Source organism: Wyeomyia smithii, chromosome 2 (genome assembly GCF_029784165.1).
Source record: "Wyeomyia smithii strain HCP4-BCI-WySm-NY-G18 chromosome 2, ASM2978416v1, whole genome shotgun sequence".
NCBI classification, from domain to species: Eukaryota; Metazoa; Arthropoda; class Insecta; order Diptera; family Culicidae; genus Wyeomyia; species Wyeomyia smithii.
The window spans coordinates 32419114-32434933 of record NC_073695.1 but is presented as its reverse complement, the minus strand read 5'-3'; the positions used below and the strand labels follow the sequence as shown (position 1 = coordinate 32434933).

Sequence of the window (15820 nt, the reverse complement as noted above, 5' to 3'; positions counted from 1 at the left end):
ACAAAGTATTTATCGTTACATTTTGAGGTCCCCGTCTACCTATATCACAATTCCTTAGCAGCACATTATTGTCGGAGTCTATCGGAGTGATATGAAAGCGTCATTTTTATCTGTAATGATAAATATCAAAATATTTTTCCCAATATCGTATAATATTACCGAAATATTTCTCTTAAAAATAAAGTTGTCTAGCCCCTAAGGTTAACCTATTTTTGGAGTAATATCGTGTTAACATGGACGTGTGCAGATTTTTTCAATAGTTTCTAAAGATATTTGTCAAAGTCTCTTTGCATTTGCGCAGTCTTTAGCAAAAGGTGTGCAGATTTTTTTTGAATCCAATTTTGATATTTTTCAGATTTCTAGCAGATTTTCCCGGTTTTTCGAGTAGTTGCTGAAAATGTTCAAAAACATCTGGCAATTCTGCTCTGCTTGCCGCCTCATTTTGTTGCAAAGTGTCAATGATTGAAAACGTTGAAGGTTGAAAACACGTTTTTACTTTGATCGCAGTTTGGTAGCTTCCCTCCTAACGATAAATTTTTCTAGCTTGTGCGAAAATGAGTTCTAAACTGCAGCAAGCACTAGATTGTTCTCTCGGTATGTATCTTTAATGGAACCGTTTGAAATTGTATTCAGAACATTTTTTTTAGAGGATTATATTGCGGAAAAGGGTATTGTTAGTACCCTACGACCACAACAGAATGGTTCGACGAAACCAGGGTACTTCAAACGACCACTTCGCTCGGAAACCGAAGAAGACGAGAACGAGGATGATAGGTTTTTTGAGGACCGAAATGGAATGGATGTTACACCGAGCACTCAGAGTAAAGAATCGTTGACTGCCATTGAAGCAAAAGAGCAATCATCTGAGGAAACAAATGCGGCAGACGTTGATATGACTTTACAGCTAGATACAAACACAGAGCAACGCACGTTTGTTACCGAGGAATTCAAACGAGGCATCAAGCATATGCCCTCGCAGCAATGGCGTCTTTTGCGACAAAATCAAGTCTGGCAGAAACCGTCCGGTGTACCGCCACTCAAGGCTATGTTCGACCGTAACACCGAACAGTTGATTGCCTCGTTTGGCGAAAATGCACAGTTCCGCAATGCTGACGCTCGTAACCGTATCAACCAAAAGTTCAACAACCAACGAAACAACCGAAATTTCAATCAGCAGAATAACAGAAATAATAATGGCAATAACAGAAGAAACTGGAATAAGTACGATGTTTTAAAGCAAAAATTAAGATATCTTAGCTAATTATGTTTTATGTTGCAGTCGTAATCGGAACCAATACGGAAAAAGTCCGTACATGGTTCCCAGCTTCAATCCAAACGTGGAAAAGATGGAGCATCGCAGTAATACACAAATAGTCAATAACAACGGCAACGGTAATCAGGTCCAAGATCTACGCACATTTATCACGCCGCCCTCTTCACTGCAGTCCTTTGCTGGTCAAGGTCTGAATCGACCAGGCCCTTCGTTTGGTCAACCACAGTTGGTAACCTTCGCCGATATGCTTAATCGGATCGGACAAGCTTCGACCATGCAAGACCGGGACACATTCACAGACGTGATTCGCAATGTGATGCGTACCCAGCAACAACAACAGGCGAGCGCAATGATGCCGGCCATGAATCCGGAAAGTTTTTCCCGTATGAGCTCGAACGAGCTGATGCCGTTTGCGGCGCAAACCTTGCTCAATCATATATCGACCGTACAGGAGAACTTTGGTCCTAAGTATGACATGAAGGTGCAGAAGGAAATACACACGCTGCAGGGTAAGACGATGTTCTACCGGTCATCCGGTGTCGTAAGTGCCGACGGACCGGGTATCAACGGCGAACACATTAAACCGGTCACGACCGATTTGAGTATGAATATGCGTTTTAGTTAGGCAGTTATTTTACGTTAGTATGTTTTTGCGGCAACGATTTTGTTATTTGTTATGTTGACTTACTTAAAAAAAGAGAGAGAAGTGTGAACAAATTGAAGTTCCGCGTTCGGTTGTTTTTTGACTCGATTCTTAGGTTAATGGACCTATGTAGTACGAAGTATATTAATGTGCGCAGGTTATAATAAAACTTGCAGTTAAAGCTCTGAACTGTTAGATACATATCATTTTATGTAAGTGGTTTCTTTATCAATAAAAAGCGATTGGTTGAAACGAAATATTTCAAAATAAAAGCACCAACAACCCTGAATTTTACTAAGAAATAAGAAGTATCATTTTTCGAAACAAAAACATATAAAAAGTTATCTCAATGTTGCCAATTTAGTGCAATGACGTGACGGGCTATAAGAATTTATTACAAAAGTTTCGACGAGCAACTCGTCTAATTTGAAATGAATGGCTGAATCATGCCCACTCGATTTCTGTAATGGAAATTTAATAAAAAGTCAGTTGTTTCCAACCGGAGGTCCGCGGCCGTTACGGTGCCATGAAGCTTATCTGACGAGATTGATCAGACGTGTAACCCGGCCCTCGCCTCGTCTTCTGTAGTAGGAGCCTATATACTTCTGTGAAAGCGGGTTTTCAATCCTTCTGCTAATTAAGACCAAGATATGAAACAAATTAAACATACAGGACGATGTGAAACTGACAAGCACAGCCTCGTATCACACAACTTATGTCTGGAATTCTTTCGAGGGTCCGCCAAGCCAAAAAGGTTGGGAACCACTGTGTTTGCCAATATGTTCTTGAACATTCTACTATAGACTCATTTCGGCTATTTTAAATGAGACGAGTTGCTCGTAGAATCTTCTGTAATACGGCCCTATGTACTTAAAACAAATGAAATAATTTTGGAAAAAATACAAAGTCAATGATGACACTGCCGAGATTTCGGATATTTTGTTGAAATTTCAGTCAGGTTGAACATCTTAGATTGAACCGGAATTTACAAAAAAAAGAGCAGCTGTAATTTTCCTAAACCGAGCACTCAATGGTTCCGTTCTTGGCAATAAATTATCGAGGTTTGGTAGTAAATTCTCAATTTTTGATATAATATTCAATTTTTCTATTATTATTTCAAATTGTTCAATTGCCATCAAACAATTTTGACCAGATTTTAAAAACATGTTCCTATAAATTATGTTTCAGGCAACTCTTTAACACAAGGGCCTCTCATTCTTCTCGTTATAAGGAATTTCTTGAACACCTTTAGTAAGATAAGGACAAACTGAAAATTCTATGCGTGACACTCAACACAACTTTTGCTTAGTGGACTTTTTTATTCAAACAATTTAATATTAATCATGAGCAATTTGTTCTAGCCATTTCAGTGCAAAAAAGTATTTCGATTTTTTCTTCAAAATGAAAACCTTGTCAGTAATTCGTACAATAGGTAGCGATAACATGCTTTAGTATTAATGTTTACTATACCGCAAGCTTATTTCTATTAATCTGAGTATTACTGCCAGAATTCAGGACGATCGGATACTCAAGACAACATTGAATACATGTCAAACATAATCTCCAATTTTCATTTTTATTGTTTTCGAAGGTTCTTTTACCCTACTGATATCAATCAGATAGACTTAGCAGGTGTGCTGTGTTTTGTTTCAGTAAGAGTAGCGGTAATATTCAAGCCATAATTATGCCTTAAATATCCCAAAAAAGGGCTGCAAATTTATTTGCAACAGAGACAATCTGCCGTAACTGCTGTCAAGCACTCGACATAAATCACAAAACTTATCTTGCGTCTAATGGTGTGCTGGTATATTGTAACTAGAATATTTGGATAAAGAGGGGGGAAAGAGAACGCGGAAGAGACCACTGACCAAAGCACGATAACATCGAATACCGGAGTCACTGCGGGGCCTTACATTGTCAACTCCATGATTGCATTAACGACATCCTTGTTGTTATCTTTTAGCGCTCGCGTTGCTCTGGCGCGGGGTACATTGGCGTTCTGCATGACCAGTTCAATATCTTTGTCGTCCAGTCCGGTGTCGTCTACCTCCTCCTCATCCTCTTCGGCGATCGGTGCAACTGAGGTGGTGGCGCCAGCAGCATCGCCTGCCACCGGCGTTGCCTCCGGTGCCTTGAATTTTTCGGCAGCGGCCACCTGTGCTTGCTGGGAGAGATCTTCGATTTTTGCTTCGCCGAAAATGATGTAGGTGTCGCTATGTGGGTTTTTGTACACGTCCGGGTTGTTTATCACGAAGAGGATGTTCTTTGATTTGCGGATCGTTACTCGATTTACGCCTTGCACTGGCTTTAGACCCAGTTTTGACATAATTTTGCGAGCTTTCTTTTCACCGCGAGACTGCTTAGCCTTGGAGACCAAATCGGGCATGCCACCAGAGGATAGTTGCGCAGAGGCGGTTCCTAGAATTAAAAATGATATTAAGCATCAAGCATCTAGAACACCGAATGATAACTCCTAACTGAGATAGAAGTCATTAACAAGTTATATTAATTTTTTCATCAATTTCAAATAACAGAAACGTTTACAAACTTTTGACTAATGTTAAATTTTAGACACATCCATGAAAGTTTTGATATAAGGCGAGTTTTAACATAAAAGTGGTCATTACATCGTATTGGAATCATGAGTATTATTTAATGACCCGCAACAACCAGATTCCTGGTGATGCGATTGCTTCACGTCAATTGTAAAAGATTTTATCAATGAAGCTGGACTTCATTCATAATGTTGATTGACGAAACGATAGTGTAAAATAAAACAAATAAATTGTCTTATGTAATAATTCTGCACCACTTATCGATCAAGGCATTTTGAAAATCAGAAGCAATAAATAGTTTACACGTTTGAGTTGAAGTAGCTTTTTCATTCCACACGTGATACAAATGCAACAATGATTAAGTAAAGCAAATAAAACTAGCAGATATCTCGTGCTGTTCATCAAAACCGGTTTGCTTTCCGCTAGCACCAACAGCAAAATGATTCTGTCCCAATTTGGCGCGCACCTTTTCTGACTTTTTTCAACTTCTAGCAACATTAGAGCACTGACTCACCTGCATCTTCCAGCTCTGGGATAGTGTCCTCGGATTCGGTATCACTGGGCGCATCCTCCAGCTTTGCTTCTGTGTTGTCGGCGGAGGTACTCGGGACAGCAGATGCACCTGCCAGCGACGCAGCAGTGCTTTCCGTGATTTCAGTTAACTCGGGCATTTTGTCGTTGCTTTTTTTCTGGTGTTAAGCGTTTATTTCCTAGATGAAGAAAGAGGAAATTAGTTCTCCATAATTGCCGCATGTAAACAAAGATTTGCTCGATTGGGTGTGGTAAAATAGAACCGTGTAGAAGCTTTTGCGTGTGTAGAAATATTATCTGAATTTTCTTCACTAAAGAATTTTCGATATTTTGTCAAAGTAACTTGACCCTACGTATAACCTCAACAGAACTTCTATTTATAAAATTGTTCACACACAACACATAAACCGCGAGCGCTGGTTCTGCCGAACTATTCGTTCTCGTTTTGCTTCATTAGAGTAACTACCAAATCCAATTGTGGCACTGGTTTTTAATACACATTGCAAACTTGAGCTCAGCTGTGATAAAAATATTCAAAACATAAGATTTCCATTAACTTACACCACTTTTGCAAAGCAGATAAAACGAAATGCGGTACACACTATAGCACAAAATGCCGGAAACAGAGAATGAGCAAACTTATCTAGATCTGGTTGTAAACAAGAAATCTGACAGTAAATACTGTCATTTTGACAGTGCCGAAAGGAAGTTAACTGGCGTCCTCTGAGTGAAAAGTGGTAAACTTCGCGCAGATACACGAAACCAAAATTCGAATCCAGAAATAAAATCTTGACTCTATTAATGCGAGCATCTGAAAAAAAACAGACTGATGTCATGGCTGCTGTTTCCTTTCGCCGCCGATGATGATAACGCTAGTGTTAAAAATATGATCATAAGCTCCGTTCATTGTGCCGCATGTGTTCTGTACAATTATTTTCGTGCCTCTAATTATATTGAACGTAGGGCTATCCAAAACGTGTTGAACCATGTTTGAACATGACCATTTATGTCCTGCACAAAATCCATAGAACGTTAAAAACAAAACAGTCGTTTTTCGCTTTTTGCATTCCTACACACCGCTTGCAGCAACAGTTGATCTCGCATGAACGGGGCTTATTCGGCTGTTTCGCAAGCACTGACAGCCTTTTCACGTATAATCGAGCCAGAGAGCCAGAGAAAAACGGCTTCAAGCAAAATGTATGGGGATGACGTTCATGACAGGGATGTGGAAAAAAAGTCTTGATGAGGATGGTTTATATTATGAACACAAATCAATGGTTTGAAATCCTGTTTATTTATAAAAAAAATGTTTTTCCTGTTACAATAAACGAAACAGTCCTATGATAAGACACCACCTTTTCATGACCCAAAAATTACATGTGACATTATGGAACCACGTTGGATTCGACATGAAAACGAGAGAAACGCAACCGGACATATCGGTAGACGGTCCATTGCTAGTCAAGGCCGTCGAAAAGAGCATGGACGGCGCTGTCCGAACAACTCGTGCCATAATCGAGTTCTTTGCGAATAGGTGGATTATAGCTGGTGACTTTAAGTAGAGCCTTCTTCTGCTTCGGAGTACCATCGATAAAGCTAAGAAAAAACACGAGGAACTCCTGGCTAGAGTGGAGGCGGCCGAGAAAGTGGCGAGGACCAGGAGGGCGACTGCATCCAAAGAGGTGCAGACAGACGCCCGCTCGTTTGCGGTGGTCTGCTCTACGGTTCAGGTCACTAAGCGAATGCGGCAGTCCCCGGTGGAAGCGGTCCCCGGGAACACCAAGAAACCGGTTCAAAGTCCGCCGGGAAACCGGCCCAGGTGGAGGCTGCGGGCAACAGAGCAGGAAGCGTCAGAAAGGGGCGACACGCCATGATGGCGGAGCGGCCAGAAGACCATGGGTCTAAGTACTCTGAAGTATTGAAGAAGATGAGGGGCGAACTCAGCTCAAGTATCTGGGTGCTGACTTGAGCTCCGGAAGGATGCCAAGAATAAGGGAGCCGAGTAGGTCTTGGGGTCCTATTTCTGGCAAATTCGCGCACTCACCTCAGAAGTGACTCTCCAGCTTAAAAACCTGGACGAAATCACTGAGGGGTGCGACATTGCACAAGCCCTCAAAGCGAAGTGCGGGCTGGAGGTGGCTACTGAGTCAATCCGCCTCCGAAAAGGTCCGGCGGGGACCCAAGTAGCTACCTTCCGACTAGCGTCGGCGGATGCTCACCTGGCAATGAAGAAAAGTAAACCGAAAGTCGGCTGGCCTGTATGCCCCCTGAGCATACTACAGCAACCGGACCAGGACATAAGTCCTGGACTTACAAGGGGCTAGATACGAGCCAACCAAGTTTATGGTATGTTCCAGAAACGGAGGTCCTAGGTGCCCAGCCGGTAAGACGGCTGCGAAACCACGGGCGTAAGGGTGACACAACTGGACCTGAACCATTACTTTGCGGTCCAGCAGCTGCTACACCAAGCAGCCACTAATTCGTTGTCGGGCATCACCATCGTATCGGACCCTACCGCATCCCCACCGGAAACGGTAACTGGGTTGCGGAAAGTATGGTATGGCGGCCATATGGCCGACGAGCAAGTTCCTGGTTCAGGGGGTTGTTTCAACCTCAGAAGAATGCCGAACGGTTCACCCAGATGGTCGACTTGTTATCCATGGAGCTAACGGGCCCAACGCCGTTGGTGGTAGCGGGCGACTTCAACGCTTGAGCTGTTGAGTGGAGAAGTCGCTTTAAGAACCAGAGGGGTCTGATATTGTTGGAGGTTTGGCAAAGCTCAACCTAGATCTGGCTAACTGGAGAGTAGACGATGGCTACACTACTAGCGACCATCAACCTGTTTGCTATAGTGTAGACAACAACGAGAGGCGGCTAGCGACGGGTAGAGCCAACATTCTGACCGTCCGCGGGTGGAAGACATCGCATTCTAATGCCGAGGTATTCGAACAGGCAATGAGTCGAGAGCGCGAGGGGGCAGTTGCCTCTGCCCGACCGCTGACCAACTAGTTGACATGCTATCGCGGGCGTGCGATGCCACAATGCTTAGAACTCACCAACCTAGGAGTTGGAAGCAACCGGTTAGCTGGTGGACTGACGAGATAGCCGACCTTCGCAGTGCGTGTCTCTGTGCAAGACGGAGGATGCAGCGTGCGCGATACGAAGAATAGAAAACAGAGCGCCGTGCAACATTCGTTTCTGCAAGATCGATGCTAAAGTGTGCGATAAAGACAAGCAAGAGAGCCTGCTTCGAAAGGCTATGCGCGAGTGCCAATTCAAACCCGTGGGGTAATGCTTACAGGATCGTAATGGCCAAGACTAAAGACGCGCTGGCGAAACGATCACCAGCGATGCTGGAGCGTATCATCGGGGGTCTTTTTCCGCGCCACGAGCCCAGTCCTTGACCTCCTGCAGTCGAGTCTCACGTCCGACGTTCCAGTATCTCAGACACAGACAAGGTCGACCAACCTGCCGAGCATCCATTCCGTGAGCGACGACAGCCGTTTCGAGATCGAGGGAGAGGAAAGGGTTTCGAATTAGGAACTCATCGTGATCGCCAACTCCCTAAAGGTGAGGAAGGCACCGGGACCGGATGAAATCCATCATCTGGGAATCAGGCTGATGATAAAAACGGCCTCCGAGCTGTTACGGGCAGTCATGCAAAGGTGCCTGGATGACTGCATCTTCCCAGAGATGTGGAAGTGGTAGAGATGGGTCTTACTACCGCAAACTGTGAAACCGCCAGGGGACCCATCGGCATACAGGCCTATCTGCCTGCTGGACACTGCGGGCAAGGTGCTTGAGAGGATTATCCTCAAAAGACTGGTGAGGTACACGGAGGGTGTAAACGATCTGGCAAGTTACCATTTCGGTTTTCGGAAAGGCAGGTTCACGCTGGATACTATCCTACCCAGGGAAGCCACATATACAGATTTTTCTGTATTTTACAGATTTTTGAACTAAAAAAGCAATACAGAATCTGTATTGCAGAATTACAGAATATTGCCAAAAATACAGATTTTACAGCCTATTTTTCTATTCCGTCGAACTGAAATTAATTTCAAATTTTGAATTCTATTAAAGATTTTTAAACTTTTGTGAACAAACCTGATGCTGTTTATGTTAGTACCGATGGAGAAATTCTTCCCCTATGGTTTCAATCATACCTTACCGGCCGCCGTCTAACCGTTGCTATTAGGGAAGTAACTTAGGACCGCTTATCTTCCTGCTCTATTTTAATCACGTGAACCTAGTTATTAAAGGACCACGGTTGTCTTACGCGGATGACCTCAAACTCTATCTTCAAGTTCACACAATTGAAGACTGTCCCTTTCTTCAACGTCAGCTAGATTTGCCGATTGGTGCCATCTTAACCGTATGGATGTTAATCCATCCAAATGCTCGATTATATCATTTTCGCGAAAAAAAACAGACTATACATTACAAATACGAAATCGAGCGCGTAAACCAAGTTAAAGACTTGGGGGTAATTTTGGATTCCCAGCTCACTTTCAAGCCTCACATTTCGTTTACTGCCGACAAAGCCTCTAGAGCTCTGGGGATTCACCTTCAGGATCGCTAAAGACCTTTACAAAGATCTACTGCCTTAAATCATTAATACAATGATTGAGCGCATTATGTCGCTCTATACTGGAGTACTGCTTTACAGTAATAATTTCAGTTCTTGTTCTTGTTTATATGTGTTTTGAAGGGTTTTATCTGAAAATTATTAGAAAAATATTTTTTTTTTGTGATGTTTAATGGGCTCTGGGAGTCAAAAAACTGAGTGCAATGCTGAACCAAACCATGAAAAATATTCAAAAACAACCCCACAAAAATTAAAAATTTATATGGAAAAATTTAGAAATCGAACAGAATTGAAAAAAGTGCAAAAGAAGGGGTTTGTAGTTTAAAAATATAATTTTTTCATAAATCACGTTTGGGCAACCTGAAATCAATTTTTTAGAAAGTGGAAATGTTCTACAAAAATGCTACAAATAACTTTATCTTTCAATTTAGGGCTGAGCACCTTGACTTTTTCAATATCGATTTTTTTTTGGGACACCCTATTAGGTATAAAGTGATAGACGATTAGCAGACCTAGCGATCTACACACTTAAAAAATTTCGCCGAATCTCGGCATTGTTTGTGCCGAGATTTGGACAGCCGAGTGCTCGGCAACCATCTCGGCTGAATCTCTTTTGCCGAGAATCTCGGAAAACCAATATTTGACAGATGTCATTTTATGCCGAGAATCGCGGTACACAGTTGACTGTACTCTCGGCAAATCCAGCCAAGAAGCGGCAAACCAGTCCAACGACCTTTCGGTTATATAAGCTGAATGTTCGGCACAGTAAAGAGCCGTTTTTTTTCAGTGGAATCCAATCGCAGAAAATAGTTTTGCTATGAATCAGGTAAGCAAAGTTCTTTCAAAAGATAAATTATAAGCTCGATGAGTTTTAGTAAGTAAAGAAATTTATTTATACTAAATCTTGAATACTTATCTTTATCTTGCTTGCCAGTAGGGCATTGAGCTAAACATCTAATCTAAAATTACGTCTAATGCCTATCCCTAAAACAAATACAATATTGTATTCACACGATTTGAAACTACACTTTTTGAGTTCCAGCCACTTCCCCCCAAACTGTACTACATTTTTTTCGGCTACCGGATTGTAAATACTTGTAATTTGCACAAATGTTAGCCAAACTTGTATCCGATTCCTGTTTGCTCACCCGTAACACGCATAAATTTTCACTAAGAAAAATGGCGGCAACTCGTTCATGAGAATGACAGCTGTATTGCCGAAACACGGCAACGAGGAAAATTTGTGCCGAGATACCAGTAATGTTTTTGCTGACTTCGGCATCAACAGTGTTTAACGATAAATTCGGCAAAAAATAGAGACGAGATACGTCAAGCTTAGTTTTTTGGACGAAGTCTCGGCAAAATGATCTGACAACTGTCGGCAACCGGCATTTTTTTGCTGAAATACCGGTTGAATCCAAAGTTGCCGAGTGAACTCGGATGTTTTTTTGCCGAGCTCGAGATCCAGTTTTAAGTGTGTACATAGTTATTTCAAGCATTGGAATTAAATCAAAAGTACTTCTTCGTGGAGCACGCGGTTATGCGTTGTAGCGAGCATCCTTCCTACCGTGTGCAAAAAGATGATCAACAACATGTAGATGTCACGAGTGGGGTTTTCGCGTGTGACATAAAATGTATTTACACAACCGTGTCCCGCGGCAGCATGACCCGATAAAGTGGCAGCACGCGTTTGCACGACCAGCTGTTGCTTCCGTGTCTCTTATCATTGTGACCACCCGAAAGCCATCTTTCCGCGTCTACGAATTTTACTCTAAATCCCCGGTGGAATGATGTTTTCCCACGTTGATCATTTTTGCCGGATACAGTGCATATCATCAACCGCAACGTAAACTGAGAGACAGGCGGTACGGGTTACAGGTACGGGCATACTGCGGTCTGTTGTATCAGTGAAAGCAGCGTAGATTTTGTCGCTGATGAATTGCGAATGCAAATATCTCGGGTGGGTGGGAAATAATGAAAACATGTTAAATGTTATCACCTGCTCGGAAATGAACGTAGCACGAAATCACTTACAATATTTGAACTACTGCAAATTGATAAAATGGTTAACATGCACTGTCTGCGTTAATCTAATCAGTTACAGACCGGCAAAAATCACTTCAGCCGGCCAAATCAGTAACCCGAGCAGGTTGTTTTTTTGTGTTCTTGCTGAACTGTAATTAGTTGATTCCCCACCAATTTTCACCTTCCGTCACATCGAAAAGACAAAATGTGGACGTCTATATACATACATATGCTGGAAAATCGAACCCTAATGGATGAGTTGTTTCCTGTTTAACGACGATGATTTTTATCTCTTTCGTTTCTGTTCACATTTCCCTTCGCAAGGGTGTATCGAGTTCTCGTGGTGATTATGCGTTCCGGGATCATCTTATTGAAAGAGACATAATTTTTTTATGTCTTCCGCTCAAGATGAAATGGATCAAACCATGCAGCTCGTTTTAAACGTTTTCAAATACTGTTTACTTTGAAATTATTTTACTCATTATGTCTATTTATATTTTATCACTAGTTAAGTTCGTTTCGAATCGGTTTCAAAGACCGGCCCAAAATCGCGAGACTCTGCACCTTAGAATCAAGGCAATAAAAATGTCAAATATTCTCAGTAATTCTATACAAAAAATATATAATCTGAAATATAACTTATTTTAATTCGATTTACTCCCAAATTGACTCAATGTACTTCTAAATTAACTTAAAACCACTTGATTATCGGTGTCAATTTTCAAGCGCAATAACCCTACACTTAAATCTATATTCCACATTGGTGGTGTAGCAGCCGGCACTCGACGTGATGCTACACAACATCGGCACACGCCAGCCCACCCCCACGCAACATCATCACTGGGTGTTCTCCCGCTTGTTCGCCACTGCCATTATGGTGGTGTAGCAATTCCTCGCAACAGGTTGTGGGCTTAGGAACGAGTCGGCTCGGGTGCTGTCGACTTCTATAAAAGCAATACCCATTGCTATGGTGAACCACAGTATCGAAGGAACAACAGCCGGTGTTCGATATCAGGAAGAGCCTAGACGGAGATTCCTCCCAGTGAAGTGAAAGTGATCCTGGGTTTACCACCAGTGAACAGTAGGTAGAAGGAAAAACTAAAACAAAATACAGATGTTGCAGCAAGTGACTTGGTATGATTCTTTTTAAGTGAAGTGCGAAACTGCGTTTTTGCGCTAGATTGAAAATTTGTGAAAAAAGAATAAATTTAATTAGTTACATAGAAAGGGAAAATTAGAAAGCGACGTCCAGATCAACAGGTAGGTCACAGGAAACTACTCAATTTGTCGCGGTTAATTGTTTCAGGATGAATCGTGAATTCGAACACTATCAATAGAATCTTGCGACACAAAGGACGTAACAGGAAAACCGTTAGTCATTCGATTTCTCTAGCGGAATGAACTACTTTCAGCAGAACTAATTAGCGGGAAAATGCATGTTCGTAATTAAATATTGCGTGCAAGAATGCCGGCAACTTCATTGAGCAAGAATGAAAGTGAATAACATGTGTTATATCGGACAAACCGCCAGGCTCTGGCGGCGGTATTTGCCGTATTGTGAGGACAGACTTTCGTAGCAGGATGACGCCTCTTGCCTGTGTTTGGGAGAAACCCTTGCAAACATTCAAGATTTATTCCACGAACGCAGCAAGAGATACAAATGCAAATTAGTGAAAGTTTAGACTCGGTTTCAAAGAACCGATCGCTTATCCGCGCTACTTGCTCTTGTTCGAAGGAATTTGTATAAAAAATAGACCACAAAGCTTAAGCTACTCAAAATCGTTTTGAAGAGCACAAACTCAAGTTCTGAGTATTTATTTGTGTCCCGCAAATCGATAATTGTACCTGAAAGTAAGTTGTTTATAGTCATAAATTGCCCAGAAAAACGAAGAAAAAGCCACCATGCTTTTCGCCGAAATTTGAAGGTGTTGTTTTTTGCCGAATATCGCATAGCAAGAGTTAATTGCTCTCGTTATTTTTTGTAATTTCTAGATCATGATATTTTGCGCAAAAACAATCATATATGTAAGGTACCGGATTTTGCAACGTCTCATAACATTTACAAGTAAATAAACAAGTTATATAAGTTCAAGGGACTATGAATGAAACTTTGCACACGTTTTAGGCTAAGCAAACTGAGTACTTTCTACAGATGGAGTAATTTTTCGGACTCAAGACTGAGACTGAAATTTAGTATTGGCCGCTGAATTGAAAAAACGCACGAAATGCCGCGGAATCATTGAAAAACTGCAACATTCCAGGTTAATCATTCGATTTTGTTGGCCTGGATTGAAATAGATCCACTTTTAGCGTAGGTTTTGACGATTGATGACCTGCATGATGGAATTACAGAGTGTGCAGCAATAAAATCGAAGGTACAAGCTGAATTGATTTTAGAAGCACCCGACAGTGTGAAGCCACTAGAATTTTAATATTCGAATTGCGGACGTTTACTTGAACTTTTCCGGTTGGCAATCAAATATTTATCAATTCCCGGAATGAGATGTGGAACACAGCGTGAGCCAGTATAACCTAATTAATACGTACCGACGCACAGTGGCCGGAAGCCGGACTAAACTTAAGTTCTAATTATTGATATTTTATATTATTTTTAGTTCTATCGTGTTAACAAACCTCTTTTTAAATTACAAGACAATTAAATCAATTTTGATTTTTTAAGAGCACTTTAAACGTTGTTGAGTCATGTTATTTCAATGATTTTTTCGCTCAGAAATCACATATTGGAGTATAATTTAACTAGTAAATACTCATTTAATTCTTATTCGAATTCAACCGGATAGGTTGCATTTTGAAGAAAAAGTGATAAAACTTGTTTTTCGTGTTGAATGTTTTTTATGATTCTTAATAACATTTGGAAAATGTTTCAAAAAAATGTGAATGGGTTTCGCCCTTTTCTGCCCCGTCCGTTGAACAAAAATTTTAATTGAAAATCAATAGCTTGAATGAAGGCGCATGGTGATTTGTGAAATTCGCTATGCTTTACAGAAGTAGAAAGTAGTTTCATTCAACTTTTCTAAAATAGAGTCAATGGCTTACTTTCAGATGTGGGAACATGGTAAAAGAACACAAACAATTATATTACATTTATGTACTTGAATATTTATTTTTCAAACCAACGGTTATGTATTAGGTTTTCACATTTTACTCGTCATCGTCAGTATCATAATCACTGGAAATTAATAAATTTTACATCTCTTTTGCGGAAAGCGCTTCTCGATTTAGGCTTGTTGTGTGTAAAACTTGAAACTACTAACTTATTTTCTCGAGTTTTCCGAATTTCCTTATTCATGATTTCTTGGGATTCTCCTGAAAGTCTGCCAATGGGAATCGAAGACTGAACGATTATTGATAATTTGTGTACAGTTGTGGGCATGCGATACCATCTATACAATTTTACATAATAATGAGCGGTTTCTGTAGCGTAGGAATTCAATTTTGATGCACCAATTTTGTCACCACTCGAAATCGCTGTTAGCAGCGTTCGAAATCGCAGGTTCAAATTCAAATCGACTCCTGTTATTTTCGAAGAAACTTTGCCTTGAAAAAAAAAACGTCTTACTTCATTGCTATTGGCGAAGATAGCGGGCGGTTTGTCGACATGTAGATCAAATTTAACAAAAAAATCTTTTTGAATTCGCTGTTTGGTGCTGTTGAACTGATCGATGTAACTTGTTTTTAAATATTGAGAATAGGCAATGTTTCCATTTAATTCTACTACAAAACTTTTATCTAAATTTAAATTCAATATATAATTCCATTTTACTAAAATGCTAAAATAATAACTAAATGAAAATTTTATTTACCTTTTTTGCCCAACCAAGCCTATAGGCGATATGCAAAAGGCGCCCAAAGCTTCTGATCCAGCAATGCAAACTACTAAACCTAAGAAGTCTTTGTTGAGTGTTTTTTTTTAGCATTTTGCCAATATTATTAAATTCTGTTGATGTTGATTTACATAAATAGCACCATTAAGCTGACGTTGTTTTTGTAAATGGCATTTATAGTTTTACTATCAGCCATGGTCAAGCTCAAATGTGATACTAAGTTATGTACTGCCAGCATTCACAACGTATGGATGCAGTTGAGAAATTTGACGTGGTTTTTACGTGGGACTACGTCTTTGTTTACTATTCTGGGATGCATTCTGTAAAATTGGAAATGAAACTAGCAAATGTTGCGTCAGA

At 40.9% G+C, this 15820-nt stretch overlaps 3 protein-coding genes across 3 annotated transcripts in view; 2 read left to right on the top strand and 1 right to left on the bottom strand.

The window, feature by feature from the left end:
- Nucleotides 1–452: 452 nt before the first annotated feature.
- On the top strand, nucleotides 453–2188 carry LOC129723221 (putative mediator of RNA polymerase II transcription subunit 24). Its single transcript, XM_055677293.1, has 3 exons — nucleotides 453–594; nucleotides 648–1221; nucleotides 1280–2188. Exons 1-3 carry the CDS (start codon nucleotides 555–557, stop codon nucleotides 1896–1898), a joined length of 1233 nt encoding a protein of 410 aa, XP_055533268.1. The 5' UTR covers nucleotides 453–554; the 3' UTR covers nucleotides 1899–2188.
- Nucleotides 2189–3460: 1272 nt separating this feature from the next.
- LOC129724748 (nascent polypeptide-associated complex subunit alpha) lies at nucleotides 3461–5675 on the bottom strand. The gene is made up of 3 exons (XM_055679893.1): nucleotides 5564–5675; nucleotides 4986–5181; nucleotides 3461–4334 (listed from the first exon to the last, which is right to left on the bottom strand). The coding sequence occupies exons 2-3, from the start codon at nucleotides 5140–5142 to the stop codon at nucleotides 3826–3828; spliced, it is 666 nt and encodes a 221-aa protein (XP_055535868.1). The 5' UTR covers nucleotides 5143–5181; nucleotides 5564–5675; the 3' UTR covers nucleotides 3461–3825.
- Nucleotides 5676–12579: 6904 nt separating this feature from the next.
- Nucleotides 12580–15820, top strand: part of LOC129724858 (RYamide neuropeptides) — a 54825-nt gene continuing 51584 nt past the window's right edge. Inside the window, exon 1 of the mRNA XM_055680099.1 lies at nucleotides 12580–12875. The gene's annotated coding sequence lies outside the window, so the exon portion shown is untranslated. The remainder of the gene's footprint in view (nucleotides 12876–15820) is intronic.